The 23,384-nt window shown below is 43.4% G+C and overlaps 1 protein-coding gene across 4 annotated transcripts in view; it reads left to right on the forward strand.

The window, feature by feature from the left end:
- The window catches only part of PDGFD (platelet derived growth factor D), a 183,657-nt gene extending 176,855 nt beyond the window's left edge, over positions 1-6,802 (forward strand). For all 4 annotated transcript variants that reach the window (XM_045018976.1, XM_045018985.1, XM_045019003.1 and 1 more), the window contains one exon: positions 3,656-6,802. In XM_045018976.1, the coding sequence (XP_044874911.1) occupies positions 3,656-3,790 (135 nt within the window). In that variant the 3' untranslated portion in view covers positions 3,791-6,802. The remainder of the gene's footprint in view (positions 1-3,655) is intronic.
- The last annotated feature ends 16,582 nt before the right edge of the window (positions 6,803-23,384 follow it).

Raw genomic sequence — 23,384 nt, forward strand, 5'->3', positions numbered from 1 at the left:
GGGTTGTCAGATTTGGGCTTGTGGGGCTCACACTACCATGCTAAAAATAGCCGTGTAGGTGTTATCTCTCAGGCTCTGACACCTAGAGAGCGAGGTGAGCCTGCCTGGCTCTTGCGTTTCTCCACTGCTTACCCTGTGGGGCCCACCTCCTGGCCGCTGCTCATGCTTCTCTGCCGCTTTCCCCGCCTGCCTCTCAGGCCTCTCCACCCTCTTTCCCCCTCAGCCCCTCCCACCCACCGCTCACTCTGCTCTGCCGCTTCCCCCATGCCGCCCCCCCACCTGCTGTTTGTGCCCTCTGAGAAGGCAGAGAGATGCAGGTGGTGGATGGGGGCCCCACTGGGGAAGGGGGCGGAGAGACGCATGGGCAGCAGGTGAAGAGGCATGAGAGGCGCATGGGCGGGGGGTGGTGAGCAGGGGTGGTGGCCATGCAGGGGCAGATTTTGAGGCAGAGCAGGGGTCTGGGCCTTGGTCCGGTGGCACCACCCCCCCCACTAGGGAGCTTCAGGCGCTCAGGCACAGCCTCCCCAAATGTGGGAGTCATGCGCTGCCTAGGCTTAACTATGAGATGTTAGCTGGATATTGGATATGGCTACATTTATGTTTATCCTCAGAGAACATTCATGGATTTTAAGTCCAGAAGAGACCACTATGGTCCTCTAGTCTGATCTCTTTATAGCACAGGCCATAGAATTTCACCCAACGATTCCCACAGTGGAAGGAATTGCTCTTCCCTACTACCTTGTGTACACTACAAAATCCATAATCAAAACTCACCTCCACTATACTTTCACCAGTAGTAACAAAGGTAGAAACTGTAGTGCAAGTAGGGCTCGAGTGCTAGATTACACACTGGAATAGATGCCTGAGTCCTGTTTAGACTACAGCTTCCCACTGCTCCTATTATTGGTGGCAAATGACTGCTATGCATTGCTTCCATAGATTCATAAAGTTTAAATATAGAAGGCACCATTATATTGTCTAGTCTGGCTTTCTGTATATCAGAGACCTTTAAATTCCACCCATTTTCCCCCTATACCTAGCCCAATAACCCATGTCTGGCTAAAAAAGTTTCCAGAAAGGCATCCAGTCTTGATTTGAAGCCATCAAGAGATGGAAATCCACCCTTGGTAGTCGATCCTTCCCTTGGTCATTTGTTCCAATGTAATTATCCTCACTTTTAAAAAATTGTGTCTGATTTTTAATGGGAATTTGCCTTCAGCTTCCAGCCATTAGTTCTTGTTTATGCATTTCTCTGCTAGATTAAGGAGCACTTTAGTACCCGGGATTTTCTCCTTTTGAAGGTATTTATACATTGTAAGCATGTAACCTCTCAATCTTTTTCATAACCTAAACAAATTAAGTTATTTAGTTCTGTCAATGGAAGGCATTTTCTCCCACCTTCGAAGCATTTTTTCTGCATCCTTTCCAGTTTTTCAATGTCTTTAAAAAAATGCAGCCATCAGGAATATATGCACTGTTCCAATATTGGTCTAAGCAATACCCTATATAGAGACATAATCACCTCCCTACTGCTACTCATTACTCCTTGTTTATATATCAGAGGATCACATTAGCCCTTTTGCCACAGCACCGCAGGAGCTCTTACTTATCCACTATGACCCCTAAATCCTTTTCCAGCTGGTGAGCTTTTGGCCACTTCAGAAGTCATTGCCTCAGAAGCTACTGCTTAGACAGGTGATCTTTTTTTCCCTTCTAAATGACTTTTTTCTCCTGCTTCTCATTAATTTTCTGTTTTTCTTCAACTATTTTCAATGTATCCTAATTCCACATAAGCTCAGTGAGCAAGATTCTTTGGCAGGGTAGAACAGGCAAACATTCTTCCCCCCCCCCCCCCCGAGAAAAACTCTGCAGTTGCCAGAGAGTCACCTGACCTTGAAATCTTTGAGCTATTTGAATACATCTACAAAGCAAAAATAAATAAATAAATTGTTTAGCATGTTACTGTGCGGCTACATAGCCATTTGTATAAAAAGGTTACAAGGCTATAATAACCTCTTTTATATCGCCGATAAACACAAAATCCAGCTCAGTGGTTAAGTTTTCTGTCTGATTCTGTTTTACTAGTGTAATGGTTTTATGGCCATGATTAATTCAGTGTTTTTATGTGATGAAGCGGGCATAGCTGTAGTTATACATGCTCTGTGAGAAAATAATCTGAAAAGCTGAGCTGTCTTGCTTTGCTTAGTAGAGACCAATATTGACATGAAAACCATGAGTTTATTACTTTTTTCACCAGTCCAAAACCAAACACTTTTAGAATATTCTACTCCTTTTTTATATCCTTAAGTTCATGACACTAAAAATACTACTGATGTCACAAAAACAAGAAGCAGATGGTATCATGGAGTTACCTTCCTTGAACTATTCTAATTAATTCAATAGTGCCTCACCTTTAAAGAAGTGACCAGCTAAACCCTAAAAAGCTGCTTTATTTCCAGAGCAAAGGGTTTTCTTTCAACAACTGTGGTCACCAGAATTGGCCTTACTACTTTATTCTTTTCAGTTTTCCTGTGTTTACCTGAACCTAAGACTATTTGATGGAAGCTAGACTGAAAGCTTGAAACGTCAGCTCTGTGATCAGCTAGTAAAGCAGCCCAATTTCCATTTTGTTCAAACACTGCTTTCCTGTCGTGTCTGGGAAAGTGTCTGCCAATTCATTTTTCTCCTCTTATCAGCAAAGCGCATATACTGTGCTCATGTTTCTTAATACAAAACAGAGGGAAAATCCCCAAGCTGCCAGGAGGTCTGTTAGCTTAAATAGTGCCCAGATCTCTGGTCTCATCCCACTGCATGCACTTCCATTTGCTCTAAAATGAAAAAGTAAATCTACCTAGCTGTGATCTTGCAAGTGTCAATCACTTGAAATTGTCGGGTTTTGATGAAAGCCTTCTTTAAATAGAGAATTTTTATCGTGAGTTCAGCACCAGTAGCTGTATTTGATTTTAAAAGTGTGTTTCAAAAAGTATCTTTGAAGCTGCAGTCCATTTTCAGCTCTGAAATAATCTCCACACGCCTATTGGGTTCCGTTCATGAATGTTTCAAATGGCAACATCGCCCAGTAAACTTCCTTTATGATGTATTGTTTACAGAGAGGCAGTTGGTATTTGAAAGCAGTTCAAACCCAGCAAATGGGGTAGAAGTAAGATAGAAGGGGGGTGGGGGAAGAAGGAAATGGAAAAAGGAAAGTCAGGCAGAGGAATGTGTGAATTCCTGAGAAGAGAGAGGGAGAGCAGAGAGGAGCATGAGAGGCAGTATGACCGCGTAGGAAATGGGGAAGCAGACGTTCAGAGCTAGCAACCAATTGTCCGATAGAAAATAATGTTCTGAGTTCTACTTTTAGAATTGAGTCTCTTGGCATCATTAGTGTCCATGGGTTCTGAAGAGTTTTTCCCTGCCTTGCTTCTGCTCCCCGCAGTCCCTGCTGCTCTTGGATGCTTGATCCACTCTGGAAGCTTCTGCTCTAACTGTATGACCCCACAGAAGTGGGGAGAGAGGCCGAGCTACGTGAGGCGGTACCATCTAACGAAACACATTGGGCTAACTATGGGAGGTTCTGTATGCTTCTGCGTCCAGAGGAAGAGAGACGCTCATTCTAAAGTCACTGGAAGCATTCTGATAACTTCTGTCTTTCCAGGTGCTGAAATTCATCCCTGAGTCAGGCCATCCCAGGAGGAAGGGCAGAACCAAGAACAACATGGCCCTAGTGGATATTCAACTGGAGCATCATGAGCGCTGTGATTGTGTCTGCAGTTCAAGACCACCCCGATAAAAACAGAACAAAGCACACTATTTGTAGCTCAAAGGACCTTTTATTTTAAGCAGGAGCCGTCAGAGAACATTCTTCCACTGATAAGCAAACTTTGCTAGTAGCCTGCATTGCGATGAGCAAAAATGAATGCTGTGTTTCAGCATAGCTATATTGATTAGTGCCATGGCAGCTAAAAAGGTATATCATAGATTTGTTTATTAGCAGCCAAGAATATAGAATAAGTTTAGCAATATATTGGGATGATTGAGACTTTCAAAGTTGACTATGGGACTTAACCACACAGTTCCCTCTGAAATGTAATCAAAGCTGTGTAGCTAAATCCCCTTGCTGGCCGTGGAAAGTTTCACTGAGATATTTGCGCTAACCTTATATATCTGTCTCTCTCTCAATCTGGCACAGCCACATCCAATTTCTGCCCTCATTTATACCTGCTCAACTCCATTGAAGTCAGTGGGGTTACATGAATGTAAATGAGGACTGAATTCAATCCAATATTCATACATAATGGTTAAATCCAGTTTAATCCAGCTCCTAGGTGGAACACTCCCTTGCTCCTTTGAAACACACACACATGGCATATAGAAAACATGAAATAAATCTAGTGTGAAGTCAAATTGTCCAGTCTGTATTCAAGCAACACACTGAAATCAACTGGTGCTTTGCACAAGGATATGAACCTAAGTGCCACCATTTCCCATTCAAGTCCTGCCACCTAGTAAAAGTTGTGTATAATTTCTTGGGATCGGGCCCTTGGACATTTCATCTTCACTGTGGTTCTAAGTAGACAGTCAAACCAGAACATCTTGGTTGCTGAAAATACCCACTCTTCTTGCATGTATATTCAAGTTGGAAACAAAATTTCAGTATTCTAGCTTTTAGAGAACAGATCAAATATCATTGTTGTTTTGTTTGTATTTTTTTAAATAAGGAATACTATAATCTTGCCAGTATATACAGTAATCTTAGTTGTTTGACTTTAGTAGTATATATTGCCATGATCAAACTCTTGGCACTGAGTATCTCTTGGACTGCATTTTGCTGAGGCATATTAATTCATTACGCCACACCTGTCTTTTGAAAAATTGTCAGCATTCATTAATTTTTGCAAAGAGAATTATGCACCTCTTGATAAAATAAGCACCTTAAAAGCTACAGCATAGCTTCCTATGCCTGTTAAAATATGAACGGGCTCTGACTAAAAAAGGGGGAAAAAATGCTGTCGAAACTAGCTTTAAATACTCTGAGATATTGCACTGAAAGTTGTCCAGTGTAAATGTATGCTAGGTATAAATCTGGAAGACAACTGAACTTTTGATTGTGAATGTAATAGAGAAAATGGGGTGGAACATTGAATGGCCATGGATCTCTATTTAATAGTATACTAAAGCTGCATTTGTTCTGTTTCATGTGTGTTGCCTCTGTGTTCCTGTCTGTCAGAAAGAGAGAAGTAGTCTTACAATAGTATTTCCTACATTAGCTGAAATTGGCACATGCAATCACATAATATTGATAACTTTTAATATTGGGTTTTAGTAATAAAATCAGAACTATAGATTAAAAAATGCCCTTGATGCTCTGAATTAATTCCTTCATCAAGTAAACTCCATTACCTGAACTTTGTTTTTATAATTTTATCAACTCTTTCCAGAAATGTACTCTATAAATATTGTGAGTATTACTTTCTCTACTCTAGTTGAACATTTGAGATGTTTTTGTTTGGATATTTTAAAAATATATGCATATTAATTTTTCCTCTCTAGCTCCCAAAAGTCTATTTTAAAGGCACTTGAAGACTGAAATGGGAAGTGATTCGTCATTTTTCAAAGCAATTCACTTTAAAGAACAGCATTGAGACCAAAGATTGCCAAATATGTTAGTTGTTTCAGGGTTGTTCAAAGGCAATTTCATTCTTTTTCTGACTCTAGCTTAATAACAAGAGTGGCCAATCTTACTTATTTTGGAAAAATCTGCATTTGACACCAGTACAACCACTCTCCTTACTGGGCATTCCTGACTGACCTGTGGTAGGAACACGCCTGGTCTTCAGGTTGTGGATTTGTTTTATGAGCATATAATTTCATGTTACTTTTTGCTTTGTCTTATTCATTGATTCCCAACCCTTTGTGGCAGCACTGCCAGTTTATCTGACGAAGTTCTCAGCTGTGCCAACCAGAGACTGCAGAATTAAATTAAGTGCAGGCAATCATGGTACGCCAGGGCTCAGCACAGAAGCATTTCATTTGAGTAAGAAGGAATCTTGTGTCCGATGTCAGTGGGACAACTTACTAGTTTAAAGTTAGGCATTTGTTTAAGTACTTTGCTGAACTGGGGCTTAAGTGGAGAACAAAAACCCTCTTATTACACTTAGCACTGATTGGGAACCAGAGATCAAATGGCTACCAGTTGTCATCATTTGCTATGAAGGTGATGGTTTCCATGCCACAAGCCAATGCAGAATAAATAGGATTCAAATTTGTGCTTTGTGTTGAAGCGGTAAGCGTAGCGTGACTGAACAAAACAAAGCTTCTAATAAACCATGATCCAAGCTGCAATAACCCATGATAGAGTCAAACAGCAGAAACACCCTAGCTTTTTATTTATTGCCAGAAAATGCAAAGAAGCTTGTTTCTCTCTCCTTTATTTTTTCGTTCGTTGTACTTTATAATAGCTTCTACATTTGTAATAGCTTCTACATTGTTTATGTATTATTTTTAACTTAAGATTCACCTCTTCAAAAAAGAAAACAGCTAGAATTTTTTTTATTTTTTTGGTTCAAGGAATTTGAAACCCAAAATATAAATATAATTTTCAAAGGAACTGTCAATAGAGCCATAATTTCAAGCAACTCACTACTTCTTTATTTTGTGTAAGCTTCTAGGATAAAACGTACTTTCTCAAGTGCAATTTATATATATATTGTTATCAGTTAAATGCAGCTTTTATAGAAAGGCTTTTCTACCGCATTCAATATATAATATTTTTCTTTTTTTCCTTGATGAAAAATAAATACTGCTTTTGAAAGAAGCAATTCTGAGTGATTTTTGGGAGCATCATTAGAAGGTGCACAGATTAACTTGAGGTCACAAACACAAGATATTTTTGACTGTTTGGTCCAGAGAGGATGCTGTGATCTCAAATAGTGCCTTTAGGAGTGGTTCCCATGGGGAGCTTCAGGGGTCCTTGGGCCATGAGGGAAGGTGTGACATGCTCTGTTGGAATGATCCAGCACATTCTCCTCACTGCGGTGGGCCAGCAGAGCCATGGGCCCACTGTCTCCCAAATAGTTCCCTGACCCTCTTTGGGTTGATTGGAGCCCCTGGGGGTCCTAGAAATGAGCATGCTCTGGAGGCCATAGCTATGCCTGATTTATGCCTGAGGAGGCCAAAGAGGGAAAGCTCATTAAACCTTTGCTCCCTGATCCCCCATTTACAGTTGCCCACTTTCTAATCGCACAAAACTGACCGCCCCTTCTCTGAGGCCCCGCCCCTGCTCACTCCATCCTCCCTCCCTCCATCCTCGCTCTCCCCCACCCTCACTCACTTTCACCGGGCTGGGTAAGGGGGTTGGGGTCCAGGAGGGGGTGAGGGCTCAAGCTGGGGGTGTGGGCTCCAGGGTGGGGGCCAGAAATGAGGGGTTCTGGGTGTGGGAAGGGGCTCCAGGCTGAGGCAGGGGGTTGGGGTGTGGGCTCTGGAGGGGAGTTTGGGTGTGGGAGGGGGCTCAGGGCTGGGTCAGGAGGTTGGGGTGAGGTCAGGGATGAGGGTTGTGGGCTCTGAGAGGGCGTTAGGGTGCGGGAGGGGATGAGGGTTCCAGCTGGTGGTGCAGATTCCAGGGTGGGGCCAGAAATGAGGGGTTCGGGGTCCAGGAGGGGACTCAGGGCTTGGCCAAGGAGTTGGGGTGCAGGAGGGTGTGCAGGGGTGAGGGGTGTGGGCTCTGGGAGGGAGTTTGGGTCCAGGAGGGGTTTGGGGTGCAAGCTTCCAGCGGCGCTTACCTCAGGTGGCTCTTGGAAGCGGCCACGTCCAGCTCCTAGGCAGAGGTACCAGGAGACTCCTTGCACTGCCCGTGTCCGCAGGTGCCGCTCTTGCAGCTCCCATTGGCCGCAGTTCCCAACCAATGGGAGCTGCGGAGCTGGCGCTCAGGGTGGGAGCAGTGCATGGAGCCCCTGTGGCCACCCCTGCACCTTAGAGCCGGACATGCCATCTGCTTCCGGGAGCCACGCAGAGCCAGGGCAGGCAGGACGCATGCCTTAGCCCTGCTGAAGTACCAACCAGACACTTGGCAACCCTACCCCCGCTGGACACAAATGTACGTAAGCTGCCCTTCTGTGTTTAGTTCAATGTCAAACAACCAATTTAACAATGTTCAGTTACTGAAAATTGCTACATGAACCCCCAATCTTAGTAGATACTGTATACCAAATGCACTGTGGGCGAAGCACTGAGGCCTTTATTTGGTTTGTACTAAGCCCTTACTCAGGCAAACTCCAGTGTTTGAGGGCAAACGCTGAGTAAGGGCATCAGGATTTTGCCAAATTAATTCTGCATCTTGTAACTAGAGCATTACCTTATCAAGATACTGTTCACAATTCTACAGTCCAATCCTGCAGCCCTGCTCACACAAGTAGCCCTTATTCACTTAAGTATCTCCATTGACTTCACTGGAACAAGGTGCATGAGACAGAACTATCCATGTGAGCAAGGGTTGCAGAATTAAACCCTTATTTTCAGGCATCCTTGTTCAAGAAAGGAATCATGCTTCCTCTTCTTCAACCCAACCATCCAAAACTAGAACCGTTTCCTAAAAGGGGGGGTTATTCCTGGTCTACAGTGAACTAAAGCAATGTGAATTGGACTTAGGGAGAATATTTGCCCTTCATGAATGCATAGTGTCCCTCAGCTTGTCTGAAACTGAACAACAGCTGCACAGTGTACAAGGATGGCATGAAACTCTGACTGTACATTGTTACATAATGGATACACTGTCTAACTTTATCAGATTGTCCTTGTACTTATATATGTAACAATGCTTTTATAAATATTCTACACCAGGCCAAGCAGTTATATTTCTATTCAGCTGACACAATGTACAATATCTATGTTCATTTTGGGACTGATGTCCTTGTTGAAAACTAACCATTTTTTGAAAAAATGCTGCATCTAGCTTCATTTAGAAAGAACACGCAGTATTCTTTCAGTCGACTTAATATACATTCAAAATCCTGTGATAAAATAACATCGTACAAATGCCCTTAATATTTTTCTTACTCTCTTAGGGAATGCACACGTCCTCGGTTATAGTGCTGCAGTGCTAACTCAACAGATGTCCAATTTGTGAGTATTCTCTTAGGGACTTCACTGCAGCAGTTAATGAAAATGCAGAAATTAGTATTGTGGTCTCTTAGTCTAGGAAATATAACTTTGTTTATTGACAATCCTGATCAAATATGCTAGGATACAGAACATTTATAATTTATCTGGTTATTGACATTCCTTCAAAATCTGCCTTAAGTGTTTAAAATGCAAATTAGAGCCTGTATTTTCTTGCAAAGACTTCTCTGGCAAATGGAAATTCCAAAACAGCTAATATTTGGCCATGAATAGTAGAAAAGGAACATTTAGACTTTGAAGACAAATTAACTTTGAGAACCAGAGAAATTCAGAGTTTTTTCTGAAATACACTTGTAGCTGGTAGATATGCTGTTGGAAATGGAGTTTTAGGAAAACACCTTATTTATAGACATAGTGCTCAAATAAAGTTACTGCAGTACAGATATAATTGAACTAATTACACAGCAAAAGCCTATTGTACTAGGTATTCCAAATTCTAAGCCAAAGAAGTCTTTACTGTTCAGTTGAAAGAATTTGGGTTTCAAGATTATTATACAAAGAACTGAATACTTAAAAATAATTGGTCTGGTGAAATGGGATGTCTTTGCAAAATGAAAATTCTCTCATGTACAAAGAACCAGTATTCTTCCTGCAAGGATGAAGCACTGGTATGTAACACACATCAGTGATGTCAGCACCTTAAAAAAATGGAAAAAATATATTCACAAAGCTGCATGTCTGCTAATAGAGAAGTCACAGAGCAAATATTAGCAATTCAGAACATCAAGCAGCCACTCCTTGAAGGACATACCTTCTACAATCTATGAATTTGGGATGGCCAGTTGTGAAGGGTATAATCCAGCTGCCATGTTTTCCATGGCAAATGTGCCCGTTTTCCTCTGAAAAATATGTCAGATACAGAATTTTGGTTGATATCCAGGCTTTGAGTATTTACTGGTTCTTTATTACTGCTGTTCACATTGTGTTTTAATACTGAGAAACAGTTGAGGACATGATGTGTAGGAGAAGGAACAGAGTTTGCTTTGTTGAACTGAACCATAGAAATTAGAAATAGAGAAAGCTCTGACATGGGCTAGATTTTGCTCCCACTGAAGTCAATAGGTGTTGTTTTGTCATTGGCTTCAATGGGGCAAGATCAGGCCATAGGTCATCGAGTCTACTGTTGTCAGATTTTTCAGGAGTTCAAAGTTCTAAAGCCCTCCCATAGCACACCCAATGTTACCCAAATTCAAGGAGCAGTGATGGGGGTTGGAGTGAACATGGGGTGGTTATGAGGATATCCAGGGACTAAACTTTTTGAAAGGATGATTTTTTTCCTCCTACTTGCGTGGTAGGTGCCTGATCCACTACCCAAATGGAAGCTGCTTGGCAACATTAGTATTGACATTAGTCCAGCTCCACAAAGGTATTTATGCACCAAACTTGCAATAGTTATTAATATTTTCAGCTGAGAAAGGCTTTCAAAAAACCTCTTACAGTGCTTCTCAGCTTTTAGAAAGTGGTTCTCATGCTAAATCCTGGGAAAGCAGATTCTCTAAAGTCAGAGTCTAAAATATGGCACACACTCTATGGAACACTGAGAGTATTCCCTAAAATACGGTGTAGATCTCTGAGTGTACCTAATACCAAAGAGAGCTAATCTAAGCCATTTGATTGTAATATACAGATGACATTCATGGTAACCTTTACTTATAACCACCAAGACTCAGATTCTGCCACTAATTTCTTTCAAAAGGTCAAACAGGGATTCACATTCTCTCAGGAAACATACGCTAGCAATAGTTCAGAAGTCGTAATTTCAATATTCATTAAAATACACGTAAGCAAAATACTATACTTTACTCAATTAAACTACATCTGAATACCAATTAAACGTATGGTTATTAAATCAAGATAAAACATGGAGGTTTATATGAAGGACTGTTTGTTATTAAATCTAAATGAAGACCCCTGGGTCCAAATTAAAGCTCATACACAAAAAGGTAAGCAAATTAGCTTTATTCAGATATGCATCTAGCACATATCTAAAATCTTTGGACCTGAAAACCCGGACTAAGTCATCAAGTTTATTAATTGAAATAGTCCTCAGTAAATCTTTCCACATAAAGCTAATTCAAGGCACAACTGAAGATTAGTTCCTGTGTTGTGCTCTCACTATCCTATTGTACTGGGCTCCTTCCCGTGGGAAGTACACCTTTTATTTTATCTGCAGACGTAGGTACATTTGCCCGACAGTCATGTTAAAACTGTATGTAACAGAAGCTTTTATCAAGAATTAAAACTGCTGTTCTTCCCTTTGCCTGTCAAACTATAGATGTTGAGAATGCAGCCCAGAGAGCAGTGACTAAGTATAAGGAGGTTAACCTGGATGTGTGAATTATTTTGGCATATGTTTGCTAATGTTTCGGGCACACAACAGTTTGCTTTCAACTTTTGAAACACGCTGTTGTCTTTTTACGTAGAAACAATGATGAGTCCGGTGGCACCTTAAAGACTAACAGATTTATTTGGGCATAAGCTTTCGTGGGTAAAAAAAAACACTTCTTCAGCTGCATGGAGTGAAAATTACAGATACAGGCATAAATATGTATTGGCACATGAAGAGTACCAATACATTAATGTGCCAATATATATTTATGCCTGTATCTGTAATTTTCACTCCATGCAGCTGAAGAAGTGGTTTTTTTACCCACGAAAGCTTATGCTCAAATAAATCTGTTAGTCTTTAAGGTGCCACCAGACTCCTCATTGTTTTTGTGGATACAGACTAACACGGCTACCCCTCTGATACTTTTTACATAGGGCCATTTCAGCTGCTCATTAACACATACAAGCTGGCAAAATGAAAATCAACCTATAATTTGCACTTGTGATGAATTGGCTAAGCAGAAAACTGCTATTCTCATCAACCCACTGACCTGTGACCTTGTAGGTTACTCATACAAGTCACACTCCTGCCCTGACCAATAGCAGGGGGAGGTGGCCATCCACCAGACAAGGATGAGGATGCTCAACATGGCATCGCTCTGCAACTGTGGTCCTGTTTCTGATTATTCATTGCCTCACATCTCCAGGAAGCACTCTTCTGGTCAGCCTCCACTGGCTCCTCCAACTCCTCTGAAGAGCAGTGGGCATTGTCCTATCTGGGGTTCTCTGCTCAGGGTCCCCCACTAATTCATAGCCTTTAAGTCCAGAAGGGATCATCATGAGCATCTAGTCAGACCTGTATATCACAGGCCACAGAACCTCATCTACCACTACTGCATTAGGCCCATAACCTGCTGGCTGAGTTACTGAAGGTCTCATTTCTTGATTTAAGGACTTCAAGGTACAGAGAATCCACCATTTATTCTAGTTCAAACTAGCAAGAGACCCGTACCCCACACAGCAGAGGATGGCCACAAAACCCAGGGTTTCTGCTGATCTGATCTGGGGCGAAAATTCCTTCCTAACCCCAAATATGGCGATCAGTTAGATACCGAGTATGTGAGCGAAACTCTCCAGCCAGATCACATAGGAAAGAATTCTCTGTAGTAACTCGGAGCCCTCCTCATATAGTTTCCCATCACCCACTATTGGAGATATTTGCCCATACCCATTGTAGGCAACCCCATCATTACCATCCCCTCTGCAAATTTATCATGCTCAGGCTTGAACCAAGTTACGTTTTCTCCCCTCCCCCACACTGTTCCTCTCAGAAGTCTGTTCCAGAACTTCACTCCTCTGGTGATTAGAAACCTTCATATACTTTCAAGCCTAAACTTGTTGCTGGCCAGTTTATATCCATTTGTTCTTGTGCTAACATTGGCCTTTAACTTAAATATATCCGCTCGCTCCCTGGTGTTTATCCCTCTGATGTATTTATAGAGAGCAGTCATATCTCCCCTCAGCCTTTGTTTGGTTATGCTAAACAAGCCAAGTTATGTCTTGTGAGGGAGGTTCTCCATTCCTCTTATTCTAGTAGCCCTTCTCTATTCAAATTTGAAATTTTACCTATTTACCTTTAATAAAGAGAAGTCTAGGTTGGATATTAGGAAACACTATTTCACTGGGAGGGTGGTGGAGCACTGGAATGGGTTACCTAGGGAGGTGGTGGAATCTTCAGCCTTAGAGGATTTTAAGGCCCAGCTTGACAAAGCCCTGGTTGGGATGATTTTAGTTGGGACTGGTCCTGCTTTGAGCAGGGGTTGGACTACATGACCTCCTGAGGTCTCTCCCAACCCTAATCTTCTATGATTCTAAAGCCCTGGAGTGCAGAAGGCCTAGAGTGAGAAGCCTAAACCTTATATTGGATAATTTCCCTATGTTTTACTTTGCTTTGAAATGCAACTGGCGGTTTTTGCCACCTTTCTGTTTCCTGCCAACCCTAGTAAAACAGCCTTTTACTTTGTCTGAATGATTACTGGGACTAACCAGGGCAAGCACCTTCAGGACCTACCAGCTGAAACACCTTCAGCAGTTGCCTATGAATTGTGGGACACTTGGCATGCTACTGACTACCTAAGACGCTTGGTGTACCACAGCCTGGAGCAGTACAAACCAGCCCTCAAACATTGGCCAGACATTGCCACCAGCTTGTGGGGCACATGGCAGCTGGCACATTTGTAATATCTCATGCCACACTTCACATGAGATGCCTGAAGACTTGGGTCAGCTCAATGTACAAGTCGAACAAAACAGATTAGAGAAACCTCTCTTGATGCCTTCCAGGGGCAAACTCTCCCTGGACGGGTGGAAAGAATCAGCAGCAAACATTTGCATTGGGGTACCATTCACACAGCCCTCACTCCGATATTTCTTCTCATTATCAATGCATCCCTCATAAGTTGGAGTGCACATCTCAACAACCCAGGGCCACCCAGAAGATTCAGGGGGCCTGGGGCAAAGCAATTTCGGGGGCCCCTTCCATAAAAAAATTGGCAATACTATATTCTTGTGGGGGACCCTGCGGGGCCCGAGCAAATTGCCCCACTCGTTCCCCACCATGGGCGGCCCTGGGAAAAATTAACCATCCGCATCTCGGCACAAACCCAGTTTTGAGAAAACTTCTTTACAAGGTATCACTGGTTTTCAGAATCAGCTAGTGCTAAAAGGCACTAAAGCTCATTAAAAGGGTTGGACAAATATTTTCCGTCAAAACTTTTTTTGGATCGAAAACTAGGGGTTTTTAAAAAGCAGAAAAAAATCACGGACAATGTCTGCTTTCCTTCAAAATTTGTTGTGGTTTTTTTAATTGAAAAGCTGAAATTTAGTCTGCCAAAACCTGAATATGGTTTGGGGTTTCAGAAGTGTGTGGCCAAATATTTGCTGCTTGCTGTGTTTGATTGTTTAAAGAAACAATAAAAAATTCTGCTTAAAAAAATGCAAAACTTTTGAACCACCTCAGCTTGTGACCAAACGCCTGAGCCCATCCAGTCAGAGATTTTTCCAGGTTTCTGATAATCTGCTGGCTTCCTTGACTCATATCTGTCTCCATAACTTTGGGTTAATTTAGGTTAGAACATAAGAACAGCCATACTGGGTCAAACCAAAGGTCCATCCAGCCCAGTATCCTGTCTACTGATAATGGCCAATGCCAAGTGCCCCAGAGGGAGTGAACCTAACAGGTAATGATCAGGTGATCTCTCCCCTGCCATCCATCTCCACCCTCTGACAAACAGAGGCTAGGGACACCATTCCTTACCTATCCTGGCTAATAGCCATTAATGGACTTAACCTTCATGCATTTATCTGTTTCCTAGACACTGGCTCAATGGGGTCCCTCACAAACTGGAGACGGTGACTGTGGGTTTGTCTTTAGTATAGCTTATGCACATACTCCACGAACTGAACATTTGAGCTTGTTCCAGAATCTGGGATGAGCCTATGTTGTGAAAACTGACATGCTCAAAATAGCACATGCATGTGAATGGACACAGGGTACTAAAATTAAATTAACCAAGGGGTTCTCAAACTGGGGGTTGGGACCCCTCAGGGGAGTCACAAGGTTATTACTGGGGGGTCGCGAGCTGTCAGCCTCCACCTCAAATCCCGCTTTGCCTCCAGCATTTATAATAGTGTTAAATATATAAAAAAGTGTTTTCAATTTATAAGGGGGAGGGGGTTGCACTCAGAGGTTTGCTATGTGAAAGGGGTCACCAGGACAAAAGTTTGAGAACCACTGACTTAACCCCTCTGAAGCCTCAGGGAACGCGGGGCGGGGGTGGTCTCCCTTGGTAGGGTCGGGAAGGAGGTAGGTGGTGTAGGATATTGCTCTTCTCATGTGATCCCTCCCCCAATGGCTAATTTTAAATGAAGCTACCCTCCCCTGACATGGATCTCCCTATGGCACTGAAATTAAATATAGACTATAATTTAGCATTTGAGACATGAAAGGGATGGTTGCCCTAATGTAAAAGCTAACAGCTTGGCTCTTCTGCAAGCCTCAAACTGCTGAATGAGCTTTAGGGTAGGGAAGGTTGTGCCTCCCAAACAGCCTGGCCCTGCCCCCATCTGACTCCCCACTCCCTGCCCCACCTCAGAATCCCTGCCTCATCCTGCTCCTTGTCCCCTCACCGTCCCCCCAGACACCCCCCACCATCACCCGGGGACCCCACCGCTGCTTCCTGTCCCCTGACTGCCCCAACCCCTATCCACCCCCTGCTGAGTCCAGAACGCCCACGATCCAACCTCTCCATTCTCTGCCCCCTCCCTGTCCCCTGACTGTCCCCGGGAATCCCTGCCCCTTATCCCCCCCAACCCCTTACCCGGAGCCTCAGCGCATCCAGGAGCATCCCTGAACAGCGGTGCAGCGTGGCTCTGGCGAGGCCTGAGCTCCGCCCCACTCAGAGCCGCGTGGTAAGGGGGCGGGGCTACGAGCTCCAGTGGGGCCTGAGCTCCCTCCGCTCGGTGTGGAGCTCGCAGCCCCGTCCCCTTACCACGTGGTTCTGATTGGGGTGGAGCTCAGGCCCCACCGGAGGCATGCTGCAGCTGTTCAGGGATGCTCCTGGATGCGCTGAGGCTCCAGGAGAGAGGCGAAGGCGGGGCCGGGGCGGGAGCCTCACCCGTTCTCTTGGGGGCCCCTGTGGAGCCCAGGACCTGGGGCAAATTGCCCCACTTGCCCCCCCCCCTCTGGGCAGCCCTGCAACAACCTCACGACTCAGGGCAAGCGGTCACCTGTGGAGGCCACTCTCCACATCAACCTCCTTGAACTCAGACTGGTCATGAATGCTTGCACTCACTTTCTTCACTGATCAGAGGTACACGCACAAAAATCATGACAGTCACTATCATGTATATGTATTACATAAATCGTCAGAGAGGCGCCAGATCATCCTCCGTCTGCACAGAAGCATGAAGCTCTAGAATTGGTACATTTCCCATAATGTTCTAATATCAGCGACCTATCTACCACGAGTGCATAACACAACAGCGGACAATCTCAGTCGCAAGTTCTCCCACAACCACAAGTGGAATATGAACCCAGCAGTACGCTACAGCATATTCTCTCAATGGAGAACATCGACGATAGACTTATTCACCACTTACCCAAACAAGAAATGCCCATGCTACTGCTCCAGGGCCGGCCTCAGACAGCATTCGCTAGGGGAGGCTCTCCTTCTTCTTTCTATACACCTTTCCCCCATTCCCTCTGCTGCTGAAGTTCCTGTTAAAAATAAAAAGAGAAAAAGCAAATGTCATACTGATTGCTCCCACCTGGCCGAGACAGACATGGTACCCCTACCTGTCACGGCTGGCAGTGTGTCCACCGATCCCTCTCCATCCCACTCCTTACCTCCTCTCACAGAACAAAGGGTGCATTCTCCATCCCAAACTACGGATACTCTAGCTCAAGACCTGGCTTCTTCATGGTTTCAGAACATAGAGATCCCCTGCTCTGAGGAGGTGCAGGAGGTATTACTACACACACCTCTACCCTGATATAATGCTGTCCTCGGGAGCCAAAAAATCTTACCGCGTTATAGGTGAAAACGCGTTATATCGAACTTGCTTTGATCCACCGGAGTGCGCAGTCCCGCCCCCTCCGGAGCTCTGCTTTACCGCATTATATCCAAATTTGTGTTATATCGGGTTGTGTTATATCGGGGTAGAGGTGTAGTAAGAATTAGGCTACCTGTCACACTTACCTAAAAAAGTGGACCAGGTTTCAGGTTTGGTGCAATTCCAAGCACATTACCCTGGCATCTGCTACTCTCCCCATGGTGTTAGACTACATACTGATTCTCAAGAACTCAGGACTATCTCTCAGTTTGCTCAAAGTATACCTGGTGGCCATGGCGACTCTCCATCATCAAATAGAGGGAAACTCAGTTTTCTCACACCCAGCTACAGAGAGGTTCCTCAAGGGCATAGCAAACCTCTTTCTGCAACCCAGACATCCCACCCAACATGGAATCTGAACCTGGTTTTTAAAGAGTCTGACTAGACTGCCCTTTGAACCTAAGACCACTTGTTCACTCATATGCCTGTCAATGAAGATAGCATTTCTGGTCACCTTCACCTCAGCAGGAATAGGGGAGATGGCAGCACATATGGCACACTCCCCTTTAACAGTCTTCTTTTATGACCAGATTACTCTCAGGTTACTCCCAAAGTTCACACCCAAGGTGACCTCCTCTTTTCACATGAACCAACCTATTCACCTCCCACCTTTTATCTTAAGCCTCACCACAATAACAGAGAGGCCATACTTCACACGCTAGATGGTAGGAGAGCCCTGGCCTTCTACCTGGACAGGACGAAGGCTTTTAGGAAATCTCCTAAGCAATTCCTTTCTACTGCAGATAGGTCTAAAGGTACAGCAATATCGACCCAAAGGCTCTCCAAATGGGTCGTGAACTATATCAAACACTGCTATCAGGTTTGCAATGTAGTACCTCCATCCAGAATCTGCACACACTCCACGAGGTTGGTTGCCTCCTCTGTCGCCCTCCTTAAGAATGTCCCTATCTTGGAAATCTGCAGAGTGGTGACTCGACGCCAAAGCCAAAACCTCCAATCTGGGATACTACTTGGGAGTCACCTACAGAGGAGCACCCATAGGGATACTATTCAAAGAAGAAGAGGAAGTTACACACTTTGTGCAGTAATGATGGTTCTTCAAAAATGTATGTTCCTATAGGTGCTCCATGACCGACCCTCCTCCCCTCTACTATGGAGTTCTTGATAGAGATTGTGTGATCAAGAAGGAACCTGAGGGTGGTTTGCCCATGTGGAGCTAATTAGCCTCGAGGCAGAGCACGAGGAGGGGAGAGCATGAGTGAGCCAGATCGACACTGCTACCTAAGATCTCCAATCAGAAGTGCAGGGACGCAGACACACCTGCAGTGGAGCACCCATAGGGACACACATCTTGAAGAACCATTGTTACTGAACAAGGTGAATAACTTCCTCTTCCATAAGCTGACAGGAGCACTATACTGCACTGCAGTGTTTTTCCATTTGTCATAGGCTGGAGCAGGGCTGAGTTCCCTAACTTGACTGAGACCCTCAGAGCTGGATCAGGCTTGATAATCTCTTAGCTATGTTATTATTAGGTGCCAATAAACTGGCCACCTCCACTAGATCCAAAATAAAGATTTGCAGCTAGTCAGAAACACTGTGTCCCCTCCTAGCAAGCTCCACTAACACATTACCCCAGATTATTTTTTTTTAATTTCAAGGGTAAAAAACCAAAACCCAAATTTCTATTCCTTCAAGATAACAGCAATTAGGACTAGGAAAAGAGAAATGCAGCTCACACTCTGTAGTTTAATTTTATTTTCCTATTCTTCCATGGAAATCATAAAATAATTTTAAAACAAATACCATGCATTCCCCATCTAGCTGTCTCACAACCCTACCCTCTGGCTCTCCACTGATCCATCACATCAAGTTTCAATTAATCCTCTTGACCCTGTGCATGCTGTATTGCCACGGGATACTAGTTGTAGTTCATCTGGAATTGTTAGCCGAATTTCTTGCTATGTACATTATTATTCTTTTTCCTTTTCTCCACAAACTCTCAGAATATCACTAACAACAATGCTATGGTTTTGAGGTTTATAATCTCCAGGATATTGATGGAGGATGAGAGAATTTCTCCATACAATTAGCTATTGTCCTTTCCATGGAGTAACCCAATGAATGAGACAAGTTCAACAGGAAATGCTGTCAGGTTTATTTGCAGAGTTTCCTTTTAATTGTCCATTCTTACCATTCCATTCAAAACAGGCAAGGATTAGGTATCCTGAGATCCTGGGAAATCCTGAAAATCTCAGGGAATCAGTGGAGGACCAGTGCATCCATGCAAAAGCCCAAAGCCCTTGCGCGGCTTCTCATCTCCCTACCCCCCTGAGTAGTACAACCCCTTGAGTCACAGTGATCCTAGGTAGGCACCTTTATCCTTCAAGGGCTTTCATGGAGTAGAGGGTTTTACCATGTAAGTTAATGCGGATGGACCAATTCCTGTGTTCAGTGAATAGCTGGGCCAGTTGCTGGCTCCTGCTCCTGCTGTGCTTTGAGCGAGGCCCAACCCAGTAGGCAGGCTCAGAGCATACCTCTCTGATTGGGCCTCAAAAGCACAATAGGCAGGGACATGACTAATCTGAGGCTCCTGCTGGGACACAGGCACCTTGGCATCAGGATTTAGGTGGTTGTGCACGTGCCCAGTGGCAGAAACGGAGGCATGTAGGGACTTTACCAGCAAAAACATAGGTGCCTAGGGACTTCCTACAGTGGAAGTTAGGTTCCTAAATCCCTTGGTGGAGCTAGCCCTTATTCCTTGCCCCAAAGACCTTACAATTTGAATCCCAAGACAGACAAAGAGTGGAAAATGAAACAGGCCCAGAGAGTTCATTGCCCAAAGTCACATAGCAGTTCAGTGGCAGAACAAGTATTAGAATCTAAGTCTCCTGGGTTCCGTTCCCTATCCACTATGCTATTTATCATGCTGTCATATGAGGATTTCTTTTCTCTCCTCTCTCCCTCTTTCTAATACATTATTTTAACATGGCACATTTGTACAAAGTTCAGTTCAGTGTACGTTGATATTTGCATGCATGAGAAGGAAATTAAATTGTCCTACTTCATAGATAACATAATGCACTGCAGTGCAACCACTGCATTGTAGACAAAGAAAACCTTTTCCCAGTTAGAAAATGTCCAAGATAATCCAATAGTCATGCTGCCTACAAACTGTTCAGAGGCATTGCTTGCCAACTATCCTGACTATGATTGCTTCCCCCATCCCAATATGCTACAGCATGGTGAATCTAAAAATAAGTGTGTGGTTAATCATAGATTAAAGCAAGTCCTCTCCCCTGTCTATTGGCAAACAATACTCTGTCCACTTCCCAGTGTGCTTTGAATGGCAGGATGCAATATAACAAAAAAGACAGGAACATTGCTGAAAGCATAAACTTCCTGTGTATTAATTCTAAATTGTTAAGACAGACTAGGGTTACAGAGCTCCAAAGAAATGTTCAATCATAAAGTGTATTCCTACTGTTCACAGGACAATTAAATTCCCATAAAAGAATCATGACAAAAGCAAGGAAAAGAATATAATTGTGGCTATAGAACCTAGAGATGTCTATTTGGAAACCAGTTTGCCTGAAAAGAGAAATGTGGAGGCAACTGTAAGAACTCTTATTTCCCCTGGAAAGAGTGACAAATGGGTTGATCTCCCTTATTCAACACTAATTCTTTTCAGACATCTAGCATCACGTGATCTCATTCGGGGACTGGAGTGTTAGAATTCATTGTTTCTAGAGATGGGTCTAAAACAAAATCCCAGCTCCACATCTAGGTTCAGATCCAAGTTCACAGTGTGAACCTCTCTCTATAATGGGCCAAATTCCAACACCATAAATGTTGGGATTGTTCTGATCCAAATATCAAACTCCAAAATTCAGGAGCGTTCAGAACCAGGGTTTATTTCAGGTCCATCTTTAGTTGTCTGCATTGGACATGAAAATAATGCCAAATGGTTACTGAAGTTAATCTGTTCTGGTTGCCACAGGTCATCAAATAAATAATTCGCATTGCTGTTGTATCCTAATGAAGGTTTTACATTTGATCTCGCACACAAGAATATCTAGGCTAAATGTCAGGGAAAACCTACCACTCTTACTCCTGGCAAATCCTTTTGTAAAATTCAGAGCACACACAATCACAGCCAAAGTTTTCAGTTTGTTGTAAGAGTTTAGTTACAGGCATTGACACGGAACTGCTATGAGCTGGAAAAGCATTCTGGGTAGCAGCATGCAAAAAAGAACACTAAGCATGGAGCCTATTGCTAACGTTTGCTTTACATTCTAAATTTAGCTGTGAAAATAATGAACATTACAAGATATGGGTGAGATTTTCCCCCCTAATATTTGTATTCTGCAGATGTTTCCTCACAAGAATGAGGATTGAGTCACACTAGAACCATTTTTCTGTAAACAGTTGCAGAATTTCAAGCACATTAATTTCCAACTGCTGAGCACTGAAGGTGGTTTGCAATCTCTGATCACCCCCTTGGTCACTTTAGTGACCCTGCTCAGTAGAACGGCACTGGAATCAGCTATAGTTCACTCACATGGAACAGATGCCAATAAAAATTACCAAAAAAGACTGAAATAAGGAACACTAGACAGGGAGGCTACAAATACTATAGAGATGATGCAAATAAATTACCACTCACAAGATTTAAAAAATTCTGTTAAATAAAATTGCTAATGCTGGGTTCAGAAAATTTAAACTGATTAAGTACGATTTTTTTTCACTGAGATTTTTGAAGACACCCAAGTGCATTTGAATGTCCAATTTCCTATCCAAATGAATAGGAAATGGGACCAAAAAATGCTCATAATCACCTCTGAAAATCTGATCCTTCATATTCACCTAACATGTAGTACTATTCAGCATATGAGACACACGGCAGTGTGTAATGAGACACCCTTAACCTTAAAGAAATAGCTCAGCAGTACAGCTGATGTCTAAGTTTCAGAACAGAGCTCAGATCCTCTCACATACTGCCAGAAGTCCTGGAGTGAAACTGAGTCTCAAGGGAACTGCATATGGAATAAAACCTGTGATGATTAAATTCCCATGCAAGCTCACTGACCTTAAGGGATCACATAGGGTGGGATTTGCAGGGGTGGCTCCAGGCACCAGCACGCCAAGTGTGTGCTTGGGACAGCAAGCCACGGGGGGCCCTCTGCTGGTCGCCGTGAGGGCAGCAGGCAGGTTGCCTTCGGCGGCATGCCTGCGGAGGGTCCGCTGCTCCCGCGGCTTCGGCGGACCTCCCACAGGCTGCCACTGAATTCGCGGGACCGGGGACCTCCTGCAGGCAAGCCGCCGAAGGCAGCCTGCCTGCCGTGCTTGGGGCGGCAAAATGCCTAGAGCCGCCCCTGGGGATTTGATGCTATTACCGGAGGGCTAGACCAAGAATTCTTTAATAAATTATCCCTTTCCATTAGCAAAATCTTCTTTGTACTTTCTAGTTCGCTGCAACGTTACAAATGTTAGAAGCCTCTTTGCAATCCAAGTGCACCCGTTACTGTGAAAGCTCTGGAGTTGCTAGACAATGCTAAAGAGAAGTTTTGTTTTGATATAGGGACACTGTAATCTTTTAAAGGACTTATGGTTAATTTTGTGCTATATGTTTACCATAACATACCATGCTTTGGGTTTTCGTTCTTTATCTCTCAAACTATTTTTAAAAATTGTAACTGTAAAGGGAACTAAGGGAACTCCCTGGAAGATGCAAATTGAAATAGCATGGCCTGTGTTAGATCCTGATTTGTCTTTGTAGGATTGAGTTCATCCTTTCAGAAACTGGCGTTGTTGGAACTGCACGTATGTCAAAAAGGAGAATGTATAGTTCCAACTCAGCAAAACACTTAAGCAAATGCTTTACTACAGTATCTTTGAAGTCAATGGGATTTAATTATATTCTTAAAGTTAAGCATGTGCTTCAATGCTACTTAATAGGTGCCTAACTCTGGACAAGACCCACTGTCTTCAGTGGTAAATTCTTGATCACAAACTTGGTAACTTTACGTGACTGTTTTAACTTTCAATTACGTTCTAGTTATTTAAACCTCAGTTTCTGGTGCAGCATTTTTTAAAGACAGAAGGATACTCCCATGCACCACTAGAAAATCCAAAGCCTATGAAAAATAGGCAGTCTGTGGAAATGGCAATGAAACAAAAGGATGCATTTTGAAATACCTGCAGTGTGTGATCCAGGAAGTAGTTTTCATGGGTAAGGAAAAGAATGT

This window comes from Mauremys mutica, chromosome 1 (genome assembly GCF_020497125.1).
Source record: "Mauremys mutica isolate MM-2020 ecotype Southern chromosome 1, ASM2049712v1, whole genome shotgun sequence".
Lineage (NCBI taxonomy): Eukaryota > Metazoa > Chordata > Testudines > Geoemydidae > Mauremys > Mauremys mutica.